Genomic DNA, 14327 nt, shown 5'->3' with positions numbered 1-14327 from the left:
AATTTTTAAAATTCCTTCGAAATGGTGAATTATTATTTAAAGATTACTACCTTTTCAATTGTCCTGAATTATTGCTATTAAAATGGGTTAATTAATTTGTATAGCATGCGTCGCACTGTGGTACAGAGTATGTATGTGCCAAAATGTATATTATTATGGATTTTTGTACGCTCAACTGAATTTATCCTGGTCATACCCTTGCAAAAATTGTCTAAAGTAGATTCGAGTTTTGGAATTTCCTCTATATACGAAGGTTGTGGTTATACTAAATGGGCAGCAATTTCTGTTTTTGGTATTGAATCAGTTAACGCTTTTCTCAATTTTTAGGGTAATTTGTAAGGTTCCATATTGTGGGGAATTTAAGTAGACCGAATATCAGACTTTTTGTCTTGTTCCAAGGGAAAAGCTAAGTTAGCCACCATTCGGAAGGTATTTAAAAAATTAAAAAAAATATATCTGTCGAAAAATACCATTCAAATGAAAACCTTTATATGTGGGCTATACGAAGACGTGGTGCTGGATAAGTTATTTGCTGTCATAGACTGCAGTACCGATTCCGAACTTCAAATACCAAATTTGAAACAATTCCGGTGAATAATGTCGCTTAAGTCATCAAAATACCGAATATCCGGAGGTACCATTATATGGGGGCTATACGAAGACGTGGACCTGCACAGACAATTTTCTGTCATAGGCTTTAGTATCCATTAGGAACTTCAAAGACCAAATTTGAAACATTTCCGATGAATAATGTCGCTTAAATCACCAAAATACCGAAAATAGGGAGGAACCATTATATGGGCGGTATACCAAAACGTGGACATATATAGACTATTTTCAATACCAAAAGTCCTGCAGACAGAATATATATTTCAGTGAAATTTTATCAACTTACTTCATTTCGTTCGGAAGCTAGAGTGATTTCCACAAACGGACAGATTGACGGACATCGCTAAATCGACATAGAATTTTATGCTGATCAAGAATATATATAATTTTTGGAGCCAAAAATATAAATTTCGAGGTCTTACAAACGGAATGACTTACTTAATATACCCTCCATACTATGGAAGAGGGTATAAAAATAGACTTTAATTTTGAGATTTTTAGTAACAAATTATTTTAAAGCCTATTAATTTAATAACGGATATGTCAATGGAATTGAGCTTGATTTTTTCTCATACAATTTGGCCAGTGTCAAGTTATTTCAAAAATTGTCTTTTTGTGAATAAAGTTTAGGTTTTGTGGCAATTTTTTTGTGAATGTATGTGTGTGTGTGTGTTTGTAAAAGAGTGTAAATTTTTTCGTTTTTAAAACTTCAGCTAAATTTTTAATTTTTTCGTGTCTTTGTAAATTCTTGTATTTCATATTCCGGATATTCCTGAGGCGATTCACTCAGAGTGTCCGTATCGTAGTAGGCATAATCGTAGCTGGTATCCTCATCGGCATGGGGTGGCCTCTTGGAAGTTTTCTTTTTGTTGTCATTCTTTTTGTGCGATTTCTTGTCGGCATGTTTGCCACCACTTTTGGTGATGTTGAAGGGATAGGGAGTTGTTGTGGTGGTAGTAGTACTGGTACTAGTGGTTGTGGGTCGTCTTGTGGTTGTTGTTGTTGTCGTTGTAGTAATAGTGCTACTGGAGGTTGCCGCATAAGTTGTGGACCTCTGGGTGGTTTGTTGAACGGATGCAGATGAATACGAGGGATATGTAAAATAGCTTGTGCTGCTTGTTGCTGGTGTACTGGCTGTTGTTGTTTTGGGACTAGTCAAGGAATTCAGGGGGTTATAATGGGAATTATATTGCTGCGATGTCTTTTCCGCCTTGATTATATCCGCCCGTAATTTATTGATGCTGGCCGCTCCGAAATTCAACGATTGTGCCGTGTTGAAGAGTTCATCTTCATCACTGAAATCGTTGCTGCGCTGCGCCGATTGTTCCTTTTGGAATGCCGTTTGCTGTTGACTTTTAAGGTGGCTTGCAGGATTTTGATAGGATGCTGGTTGGTAGTAGGGCTTGGATGTTGTAGTTGTGGTTGTTGTACTGCTAGCAGTTGTGGTGCTGCTGGAACGTTGCAAATTGAATTTATTTCTGGGGAAATCAATTTCATACAACTCCGGATGATATTGGCCATCATCTTCGTCAATATTGTAGTAGGGATTGGCTGTAGTATAGGCCGTTGTTGTGGAGGGTAGGGCCTTAGTGGTGGCCTTATTGTTTTGTTGTTGTTGCTGCTGTTTATGTTGGGGTCTTTGTGTCTGTTGAGTCTGATAGAAATTATTTTCATAGGATTTTTTGTAGGTAGTGGGCTTAAATGTCGTCGGGTCATATTTGTCCTTGGGCACCAAGGTGGAGAATTTTTTATAATTCTGGGCCGACACTGTGGGATAGGTTTCACTGTTACGCTGCGTTGTGGCCTTGTAGTTAATACTGCCTCGGCTGACAAATCCACGCGGTTTTTCTGGGAGAGCTACTGCTTTTTCTTTAGGACTTTCTGCGGTTGTTGGTGGTGTGGCTCTGCCATGGCTAGCCCTGGTGGGTGCGGTTCTAAAAGGCTCGGGTTGTCGGGGTTGACCTCTTGAGCGATAATATTGCGGCTCTGCTTCGGATTTCTTGGGTGCCTCAAATGTCTTCGCCGGGGCCTTGGGTTGGAAGGGCTGCGGCGGTTGAGTCTTAATTTTGGCAAATTCACTGAATTCATTGATGCTGGCAAAGCTGTTATTTTGGGCCGGGGACTTTTGCTGACTTTGTTCGAATTTCTGCAACTTTTTGTTAAAGGCCTCATTGTTCACGGCCTTATCGCGATTGACTTCGGTATATTTCGGGGTGGACGATTTCAAACGATTGGGATTATAGGTGGTGGGTTGAATATTCAGTTGAGTCTGATAGTCATTGAAACCAAAACTGAAACGATTTGCCGAACTGTGTTGGGGGGATGTTTTGGGCGTGGTTGCTGCCACGGTACTAGGTGCCGCAGTCGTTGAGGCCGAGGTCGATGATTTGTACAGGGAATAATCATAGAAATCGGTATTGTAATAGGGAGTTACTTTCTTGGTAATCTTGGGCGCCGGCGTAGTTGAGGTCGTGCTTGCCAAGGTGGTGGATGGCGTGGCCGGGGGACGTCTCGATCTAGTTGGTGTTACACGTGACTTGCCAACCACTGTGGTGGCAGACTCCGATTTCTTGGAGAAATCATTAAAGTCATTTGGTTTTTGCTGGCGCACCGGATGATCCACAAAATCATCTTCTCTGCCGCCATTGCGATTCGAAAAGAAATGAGAACTGTGGGAGCCCTTGAAGATGTCATCCAAATCCTCTGGAGAGTTAAAAAATAAAAAAAAATCAAATCAAAAAAATTCAAATCAAAATTTTATCAGGAAAATGTACTCCAAGAAAAAATCTTACGCTTTGAATCATCGCTGGCATAACGCTCTGTAGTCGTTGTTGTTGTGCTCGTTGTCGGTGTATAATAGCTAACAATTGGCTTTTTGGTAACATCCGTTTTGATCTTCTTCTTTGAGGTCTTCTCCACCTCATCGTTGGGCAAATAGTTGTGATTATTGTGGTGATGACTACCTCCACCGCGAGTTGCCGTCTCATATTGTTTCGTATAATTGGGTGGTTGTTCAGGGCGTGACTTTTGATCTACAGTTGTTTGTTTGTAACGTCGTATATCGCCTATGGTGTTAAAGGGAAAGGGGAAGGGAATACAATTACAATTTATTACATCCGCAGTGATTACGCTTGGCGCATCATTCGCATATATGTCTCACCTGTCTCAGCCCGCTGCAAATGGAACGTGGACTCATCCTCTTCGGCCAATGGCGCGCGTTTACTTTCGAAACCTGAACTTAAACGATATAAATCAAAATTATCGCTACCATAGTAGAGTACGGCTTGCTCACAATCAACATCGGCCCAATTGGCACAGATCTGTGCTTCCTGATCAAAAGCTGTACTGTTCGGACACAAGAAACGGAAATCTTGGACCTATGAAGAGAGAGAGAGAGAGAGAGAGGGGGGGGGGGGGGAGACAACAAAAATTAAAATTAAAAAAAATAAAATTTAATAAATTAAAAAAAATAATATTAAAAAATTAAGAATGTCAAAATTATTGGAAATGCATATCAAAGACATTAGTAACGTCAACCCTCTCTAGTTAGGAAAGGTAAGCTATCCATTTATGTGTGGAGATATCGGCAACTGAGATTTTGTTTCGCTCTCCTCGAGACTTTGTTGTTAAAACTATCAAAATAGACAATTTGGAGAGGTACGGTCAAAAGGGGGCTAAACCAAAATGTAGACACATATAAACCAGACAGCTAGTACCCATTACGAATACTAATTCGAATACTAACTTTGAATACCTAGAGGTATGGTTTGTAGACCTTTATTGAAAGTTCTATACAGCGGATTATAAAAGTAGAGTTAAAAAAGAAGACACTTGCATCAGCGTTCTGAAAGTTTAGGTCGAAAAGTAAACAAAATAGATAGGACAAGTTCTCCCCCACAAATGGTCAACACTTTCAAAGAAAATAATTAACATCATAGAAAGAGACACGACATTTGTATCAGAATATTTGTATCTGTTCTAGGTCAGGTGTAAAAATAGACAATATCGATCCACTCAATCAAGAACATTCCCACAAAGGGTCAACCTTTTGAATAATTACAACTCCCATTAAATGTGATGTAAGAGTCCGATTGTCTTCAAATTACATACATCACAATGTTTTTATGAATCTATGGTCTGGTGTGAAGATATTCCATCTTCCACTCTTTCTGGTACCTCCACCACAAATTGTCAATATTTTGAATATCCATTCCATCAACACAAGATCTATTATAAAGATTATTTTATACATCACATTATTTCGACTAACACAAGATCTGTTGTGAACATGGGATATATCGGCGTACTCCTTCTGGTACTTCTCCCACAAAGGGTCAACATTTTCAATATCTATGAAGCTCATGGAACGCAAAATTAACATCCGATTCCATTCAGCCTTGGTACATCTCAATATTTCCATCAACACAAGATCTATTATAAAGATGATGGAGATTGGACCATTTCTTCTGGTATCTCCCGCACATATGGTTCAAGATTTTGAATAACCAAAACGCTCAAAAAAATTGAAATAGGCAACCATCTCTCTTCAGATTTCACACACAAACATTTTTGGTTCCACAAGATCTGTTGTGAAGATGATATATATTATGGAACCCCTTCTGGTATCTCAACCACAAAAGGGTCACAATTTTCAATACTTTTATCTGTCATAACTTCGAAACAAGTCAGCGATTCTTTACAACTTGCTATATCCAAAACTTGCTATATGAAAAAAATTTGTTTATAATGTAGCTAAAATCATAAAGAAGACGTGGACCTGCAGAGACAATTTTCTGTCATACGCTGTAGTATCCCTTACGAACTTCAAATACCAAATTTGAAACGATTCCGGTGCATAATGTCGCTAAAATTGTCAAAATACCGAATATCGGGAGGTACCATTATATGGGCGCTATGAGAAGACGTGGACCTGCACAGACTATTTTCTGTCATAGGCTGTAATATCCATTACGAACTTCAAATACCAAATTTGAAACAATTGCGGGACATAATGTCGCTAAAGCCCTCAAAATACCGAATATCCGGAGGTACCGTTATATGACGGAGACGTGGACCTGCAGAGACAATTTTCTGTCATACGCTGTAGTATCCCTTACGAACTTCAAATACCAAATCTGAAACGGTACATAATGTCGCTAAAATCGTCAAAATACCAAATATCGGGAGGTACCGTTATATGGAGGCTATACGAAGACCTTCACAATTTTCTGTTATAGGCTGTAGTATCCCTTACGAACTTCAAATTCCAAATTTGAAACGATTCCGGTGCATAATGTCGCTAAAATCGTCAAAATACCGAATATCGGGAGGTACCATTATATGGGCGCTACGAGAAGACGTGGACCTGCACAGACTATTTTCTGTCATAGGCTGTAGTATCCATTACGAACTTCAAATACCAAATTTGAAACAATTGCGGGACATAATGTCGCTAAAGCCCTCAAAATACCGAATATCCGGAGGTACCGTTATATGACGGAGACGTGGACCTGCAGAGACAATTTTCTGTCATACGCTGTAGTATCCCTTACGAACTTCAAATACCAAATTTGAAACGGTACATAATGTCGCTAAAATCGTCAAAATACCAAATATCGGGAGGTACCGTTATATGGAGGCTATACGAAGACCTTCACAATTTTCTGTTATAGGCTGTAGTATCCCTTACGAACTTCAAATACCAAATTTAAATCAATTCCGGTGAATAATGTCGCTAAAATCCTCAAAATACCAAATATCGGGAGGTACCGTTATATGACGGAGACGTGGACCTGCACAGACTATTTTCTGTCATAGGCTGTGGTATCCATTACGAACTTCAAATACCAAATTTGAAACAAGTCCGGTACATAATGTCGCTAAAGCCCTCAAAATACCGAATATCCGGAGGTACCGTTATATGACGGAGACGTGGACCTGCAGAAACAATTTTCTGTCATAGGCTGTAGTATCCCCTACTAACTTCAAATGCCAAATTTGAAACAATTCCGGTGAATAATGTCGCTAAAATCATAAAATTATCGAATATCGAGAGTTACCGTTATATGGGGGCTATACGAAGACGGGGGCCTCCACAGTCAATTTTCTGTCATAGGCTGTAGTATCCCCTACGAATTTCAAATACCAAATTTGAAACAATTCCGGTGCATAATGTCGCTTAAATCACAAAAATACTGAAAATAGGAGGTACCATGGGGGCCGTACTTCTTCTGTTCAATATAGGTATGGTTTTGAAATATGAGAAAATCTAAGCCAGACTATCACGAGAATATATAAATCATTTCTTTAGATGACCCAAAGTTACTTAGAGCCAATCTTATCAGTGCGTAGGTATATCTTAAATAATTATCCGCCCATATAATTTTGTTTTTTAACCTATCGAATAATAATCCCAATCAAGCTTGGTTAAAGAAGCTATCAAGAATAAACCAGTAGAATACACACGTAGTATAATTGACGTGGCCCACGAAAATTTAAAAATCGACGACAGCCATACATCAGTTGGTTCGATTTCCCCTTTTTAAGCTGTTTGAAAATGTTCCCACGATTTCTAGCAATGAAAATTCATAATTGTCAATAACAAAAATTATAAAACAATTAAATTCCAAGAAGATCCGCAATGAATATTGCATTGAAATTCCAAAAAGGTTAATTAACTTCAGTAACTTGTATCGCAACGAGTAGCAGACAATACAAAAAAAACATCGAATAGTGGAAAAATCAATCTTCCCATAATTGCCACTCAACAATAAATTAACCTGTTGAAGGTGATGTTGATTTCTTTTATTTTTTTTTTTCATTTTATTCTTTTTTCTTCTTCTTCAACGGCACACAATGTCTTTTGTTGTTGTCGAAGAATTGTTGTATTATTATTTTAAATTATTACTTGTAAATTAAAATTAATTTGATTTAAACAAATGATAATTGCAAACAAACGACAGCAAGAACATGGCTTTACAAAGCATCGTCGATGATGATGGTGATGGAGAAGCGGTGGTAGAAGAAGATGAGGCGAGGTAGCAGAAGAAGGTGGTGGAATACAATGAGGTTCCCTATGAACCGGAACAACCACATAAATTTAATCGAAGTATTATTTTTATTTGCAATTGAACTCTGATATTTGTGTGGCATGACAATATTGCATTTATAAGCTCACATTGATTGTGACTTTGAGACAGGGGGACAGACAGACGGACCGACACAGAACTAACATCCAAGCAAAATTCAATTGGCAATTGGGGATATAATAAAGAAAAAAACAATCCAGCACGGATGCTGTTATTTAGAATCGACAAGGTAAACCATGCCATGCCATACTGGAGATGGAAAAGTCAGCCTCCTCGTAACAGCCTTGCTTGCATGCTCAGTATCATCTACAGAAGTTCCAAAGCATACATTAAACAGCGGCCAAATTGAAATTAAAATAATTGTCAAGTGACTTTAGTACCAGCGAATGTCGATTCTGGCAAACGGCTGTTCGACATGCAAACGAAGATCTTTGTGAGATTGCAGAACCGAATTCTGGTTCTGGGCCTTATTGTTCTTTCATGTTTATTTTTTTTTATTTATTTATTTTCGATTTATTGCTGCAATGGCGAAGCTGGCAAAGTTTCGGGATCGGTTATTGTGGGTAGGGAAAAAGGGTTTGTATTTGACATTTTTGGACATCTAAATTTATATGAAATCGTTTTCTGCAATGACATTTTGTCGGGATAACAACAACCAGAACCATAATAAAAACAATTGAATGCCATTGTGATGATGTTGATACATGAAAGGAACGGTCGGAGAATAAAAGCACACTTCATATGTACATGCATATGCATAAACAAGGATAAGATATTCAGTCCATACTGTCTTTAACATAGAAGTAAATTTATTTTTCGTAAAAACTACGCAGCAAAATTTTGGAAGCGATATTAGCAGAACAACCCATTAAATAGTAAAAAATAAACCTTGTTTGGTTCCTAAAGTATGCTCATGTGTCTAAATACATATTATAAGGTGGTGAGTTCAAAACCAGCATCAGATCAAAGAAAGTTGAAAAGTGGATTCCAATAATTTTATAAACACTTTACCTTTTTCACCCTTCATCATACGATGTATGGAGAGTTTACTAAGTTTGTCATTCCGTTTGTAAATCATTGAAATAATGAGTTTGGATCCTACAAAGTATACAGGGTGAGATAAAACAAACTGCAACGAAGTCAAATGCCATCATTTTTACATTTTTATGTGTTGGGGGTATTATAAGTTTGATTGGGCCAAAAATTATGTAACACCTCGAAATATTGGTTTCCCACATAGGAAAGTATATATGGATATTCCTATCTCGACGAGCTAAGTCCATTTAGCTATGTATGTCCGTCCGTCCGTCTGTCGCAATTATGGCCCGATCCTCACGAAATTCGAGGTGGGGTTATGGTCAGATTAGAAGCATATTGCTTTTGGAGATGATCGCATAATATTTAGGGGTTGAAATGGACCAAAATCTGAAAAATGTCCTGTTTTTGCATTTGCTCTACAGGTCGCAATTATAGACCAATCGAAGCGGAAGTTAGCATGAGCCTAGAACTTAGGACTGGGCAGAAAGCTTCCGATTTGGATGGTGTTCGGGTAATATTTAGTGGGTTAAATTGACCATAACATTTATGTTAAATAAAAGTCAAATTTTTCATTGAACCGCGAATATTTTTAATCCCGGCGAAATCACAAATCGATGAACAGGTCAATTTTGAGCGTTACGTAAATGCCGATAGTAAAAATCTCGGTTATATATAGCGGTGATGTTAGGGGATATTAGCTAGAATCCTTATACCAAAGGAGTCTCTTGCTAAATATTTAGGGGTTCAAATGAACCTAAAACAGAAAATGAAATCAATTGGCACGGAATTTTGCATGAGAAGAGAGTTAAGGAAGAAGATTATATTGAGCTGTAACTAACAGCACGATGTTGTTCGTAAATATTGGGCAAATGTCCCTAGTCAAAAAGCTAAGGGTAATATCTGGCAGTGCTCTATGACATAATTTCAAAAGCGAAATCTTCAAAAATGGGTTATGACATAGGGGGACTTCTACTACAGTGCAGTGTTGTGGAGTATCACATAGTCGGCCACGCACGACTACAGCCTTTGCTATCTTGTTATACCCTCCACCATAGTATGGAGGGTATATTAAGTTTGTCGTTCCGTTTGTAACACCTCGAAATATACATTTTAGACCCCACAAAGTATTTATATTACTGATCAGCATAAAATTCTATGTCGATTTATCAATGTCCGTCCGTCTGTCCGTCTATCCGTCAGTCCGTCTGTGGAAATCACTCTAGCTTCCGAACGAAATGAAGTAGGTTGATAAAATCTTACTCAAATGTGTACTATGTCTGCAGGACTTTTGATATTGAAAATGGGCCATGTAGGTTCACGTCTTCGTATAGCCCCCATATAACGGTACCTCCCGATATGCGGTATTTTGATGATTCTAGCGACATCTTTTACCGGAATTGTTTCAAAATTAATATTTAAAGTTCGTAATAGATGCTACGGCTTAAGACAGAAAATGGGCCATATAGGTTCACGTCTTCGTATAACCCCCATATAACGGTACCTCCCGATATTAGGTATTTTGGTGATTTCAGCGACATTTTTACCGGAATTGTTTCGAATTTGGTATTTGAAGTTTGTAATAGATACTACTGCATAATACAGAAAATGGTCCATGTCCTATAGGTCCACGTTTTCGTATAGCTCTGATGTAGCGGTACCCCCCGATATTCGGTATTTGGATGATTTTTGCGACATTATTTACCGGAACTATTTTAAATTCGTTATTTGAAGTTCGTAATGGATGCTATAGCCTATGATATAAAATTGTCTGTGCAGGTCCACGTCTTCGTATAGCCCTCATATAACGGTACCTCCCGATATTCGGTATTTTAATTAATTTAACGACATTATTTACCGGAATTGTTTCAAATTGTGTATTTGAAGTTCTGTGCAGGTCCACGCCTTCATATTGCCCCGATATTCGGTATTTTCAGGATTTTAGCGACATTATCTACCGGAATTGTTTCAAATTTGGTATTTGAAGTTCGTAATTGCTATTACAGCCTATGACAGAATATTGTCTGTGCAGATCCACGTTTTATAACCACCATGGTACCTCCCTATATTCGGTATTTTGATGATTTTATCTACATTATAAACAGTTTTTTTTTTCAAGTTTCGCATGTGAATATTGTAATAGATTGTAACAAAAGTTGCCTATGCAGATCCACGTTGACGTATAGACTCTAATATACGGCTACATTAGGTATTTTCACGATTTTAACAGAATTTTTAACTGATTTTATTTTTTTGAAAATTTTTTAAATTTGTACCAAATGGTGGAGGGTATTCAAAGTTCGGCCCGGCCGAACTCACAGCTTTTTTACTTGTTTTAGTTTAATTTTATTAAATGAAAACAAAAAATGTCGGAAATAGCATCACATTTTGGAATAAGTTTAGATTTGTTCGAAGACGATCGGCCTCTTATTTGACATTTAAAAAGATTTATAATTATTGACCCTTTGTGGGCGTTGTCCTGGATGGCTGAGGGTATAACGAATAATCTAAAATTTTTTAAGCATTACAGCCTCAATTAGTCACACTATAAATATATGTGTCCTCCAGAAGTCTTAAATTGGTCAATAATTCAAAAAAATTAATCTCATAGAAAGGTAGGTGGTTTTCATGGTATTTTATAACATTTTTACATACCTACACATAACTATATTAAATTTCAAAGCAAAACCCCCCAAAGACCGAGGCATTTATGCTTAGTTAAAGGTCATTTGAGCGAAATACCTTGGCTTGTTAAATAAAGCAGAAAACATTTATTTATTTTTCATTTTTTTTTTCTAAAAATACAAAATTCAACGATATGGATATCTAACGACCAGACCAACCAGGCCGCTGGCACGCAAACATTCTGTGTTTTTTTTGTTTAGGTTTTCGAAGACGCTACAAGTCACGACATAAGAAAAAGTCCCACCACATGAATGGCCATTAAAACGAGACAATGTGCAGCAGAACCATAGCCGCCGTAGTACCATAGAACTTCAGAAAATAATAAAACTAATAACAGCCGGCACTTCGTTGCAGGATTATTGTCGCATTCAATCGTTGCTGCAGTCGTCGTTGTTGTTGTTGTTGTTAGGAACATTTGATTCGGAACAAACTTTAACATTTAGAAGTTAAAACTTGATTACTTTATGCTTCTTTTGTTCTGGCTTGGGAAAACAAAAAGTACCCCACGGCCGCAAACAAAGATGGAAAAAATATTAACATTGGCAAACGACATGCACCAGAACATAGCCAAGTTAATCAATATAATTCTTGAAGATGCAAACAATAACCAAAAAAATGGGCACCATTGGTTGCGAATGAGTTCTTCTTCTACGAGGTAGGTGTGAAAGTTGCATGTCAATGATATCAATTAAGGAAATTGTAAAATAATTTTTTACTAAAATAGTACAAAAAGTTGTAAAAGGTACTTGGTATGGTACCCTTTGTATTTGAAGAAGCAGTAGAGCTAGAACTTGAAATTTGGAATGAGGGTAACGTATGTTGGATGTATCAAAAGTTTTTTTTTTGGAAATTCACACTATAAGTGTACGAAGAGTACTAAAATTGAATATCTACAATTTCGTATAATGTGAACGGTTAGAGCTAAAAAGAAAGAAATTTAGAATGGGAATCAAGGTTGAGGAGTACAGTCAATGTAGGGAGGTAGTTCTGGAAGTGTGTACTCATATTTACGACAAATACTAAACGGTACTCAATTTGGAACAATTTCGTTTTGAGTGAAACGATAGAGCTGGAATGCTGACATTCGGAAAAAAGATTGATTTTGCATTTTAGGAAGTTTTAAACCAGTAAAGAAAGTCTTAAAATCAGGCGGGGCCGACTTTATGATACCCTACACCACTTTTCTAATTTAGTAGAGCTGCGCATAACAATTAAAAGTTTTTATGGGAGAATTCAATCATACTCGCTATGATTATAATTATAATTTAAAATTCAAAGGACTAAATATGCCGAAGCATTTGTATCTTTTAAATTCGGACTTGTATTACCCATTTGGTGCACAATTAATTTGAAATCGGATAAAAATATATATGGGAGCTATATCCAAATCGGAACCGATCTCGATAAAATTTGGCAAAGATATTTCTGAGCTGTATTTGATATATTTCCCTGAATATCATTGTTACGGAGTGCATATTACGGCTGTGTGTAACAAATATGACAAATCGGATGAACAGTATTTATGGGAGCTATAGCTATATCTGAACCGATCTTCACCAAATTTAACATACTAGCTTCTAGACTCAATTCGGTCGTATGTGCCAAATTTCATCCAATTTGGGCAAATATTAGACGTTTGGTGCACAATCAAAGGTATATCGGACGAAGTTATATATGGGAGCTATATCCAAATCTGAACCGATCTCGATAAAATTTAGCAAATATATTTCTGAGCTGTATTTGATATATATCCCCAAATATTGTTGTAACAGAGTGCATATTACTGTTGCGGATGGCAAAAATAACAAGTCTGATGAACAATATATATGGAAGCTATAGCTATATCTGAACCGATTTCGATCAAATTTGGCATACTTATTTTCAGGTCCAATCTGATCGTACGTGCAAAATTCCATACTATTCGGACTGATATTACACGTTTGGTCCAAAATTAAAGGCAAATCCCACGAAGATATATATGGGAGCTAAATCAAAATTTTGACCGATTACCTCCAATTTCAATAGGGTTCGTCCTTGGGCCAAACAAATTGTTTGTGCAAAATTGCATCTGGATAGGGCAATAAATGCGAACTGCACTTTGTTTACAAAAATACATGGACAGACGGACGGACGAACAGACGGACGAACAGACGGACATGCATAAATCTACTCAGAATGTGATTCTATGCAGACCATCAAAAGGAACTGTGGGTCTATCTCGTTTTCTTTGGCCTGTTACAAACAAATGCACAAAGACATAATACCCTGACCACCTTTTGGTGTAGGGTGTAAAGATCGTACTTATGTGAAACGATAGGGCTCGAATACTAAATTGTAATAAATTTGGGAAATTTGGAATTTTGATGAATCAATAGAGCTGATATTCTGAAATTTGATATTAACATTACTGACGGAGTGTAGGATTGGAATATGGAGGTAGTTTCCGAAATTTAAATGGTACTAAATTTGAAAAAAAAATTTATTTGGGTGAACCGATAGAGCTGGAATGCTGAAATTTGGAAATAAAATAACTAATGCACTGTAGGACTAAAATATGTAGGTAGTTATGGAAACTTCTACTAATGTGTACTAAATGGTAATAAATTTTGTACAATTTCAATTTTCGGAGAACTGATGGGTATGGAATTCTGAAATTTAGAATTTGCATTACTGTGGGAGTGTAAGATTGGATTATGTAAAAAGTTTTGTAAATTCGTACTTATATTAATACACACAATGGTACCAAAATTGATACAATTTGGATTTGGGTGAACCAATAGGGCTGGAATCCTGATATTTGGAATTTTTTTTTAATTATTTTGTACAAAATTTAATATTGATTGAACGGATAGAGTTAGAATTCTGAATTTTGTTGTGGGGTCAGAATTGGTGTGTAGTATTGACATATGG

At 37.0% G+C, this 14327-nt stretch overlaps 1 protein-coding gene across 2 annotated transcripts in view; it reads right to left on the bottom strand.

The window, feature by feature from the left end:
- Positions 1–1236: 1236 nt before the first annotated feature.
- The window catches only part of LOC101899334 (uncharacterized), a 39014-nt gene continuing 25923 nt past the window's right edge, over positions 1237–14327 (bottom strand). The window contains exons 3-6 of one of the 2 annotated variants that reach the window (XM_059127994.1): positions 3902–3986; positions 3770–3841; positions 3402–3674; positions 1237–3312 (exon numbers count right to left, since the gene is read on the bottom strand). In XM_059127994.1, coding sequence (XP_058983977.1) covers positions 1331–3312; positions 3402–3674; positions 3770–3841; positions 3902–3986 — 2412 coding nt within the window. In that variant the 3' untranslated portion in view covers positions 1237–1330. Of the gene's footprint in view, positions 3313–3401; positions 3675–3769; positions 3987–14327 lie in introns of both variants that reach the window. The other variant, XM_059127993.1, reaches the window with a different exon arrangement.

This window comes from Musca domestica, unplaced genomic scaffold, assembly GCF_030504385.1.
Source record: "Musca domestica strain aabys unplaced genomic scaffold, Musca_domestica.polishedcontigs.V.1.1 49, whole genome shotgun sequence".
Taxonomy (NCBI): domain Eukaryota; kingdom Metazoa; phylum Arthropoda; class Insecta; order Diptera; family Muscidae; genus Musca; species Musca domestica.
Note: the sequence above shows the minus strand (reverse complement) of the source record. Positions and strands in the feature narration are given on the sequence as shown.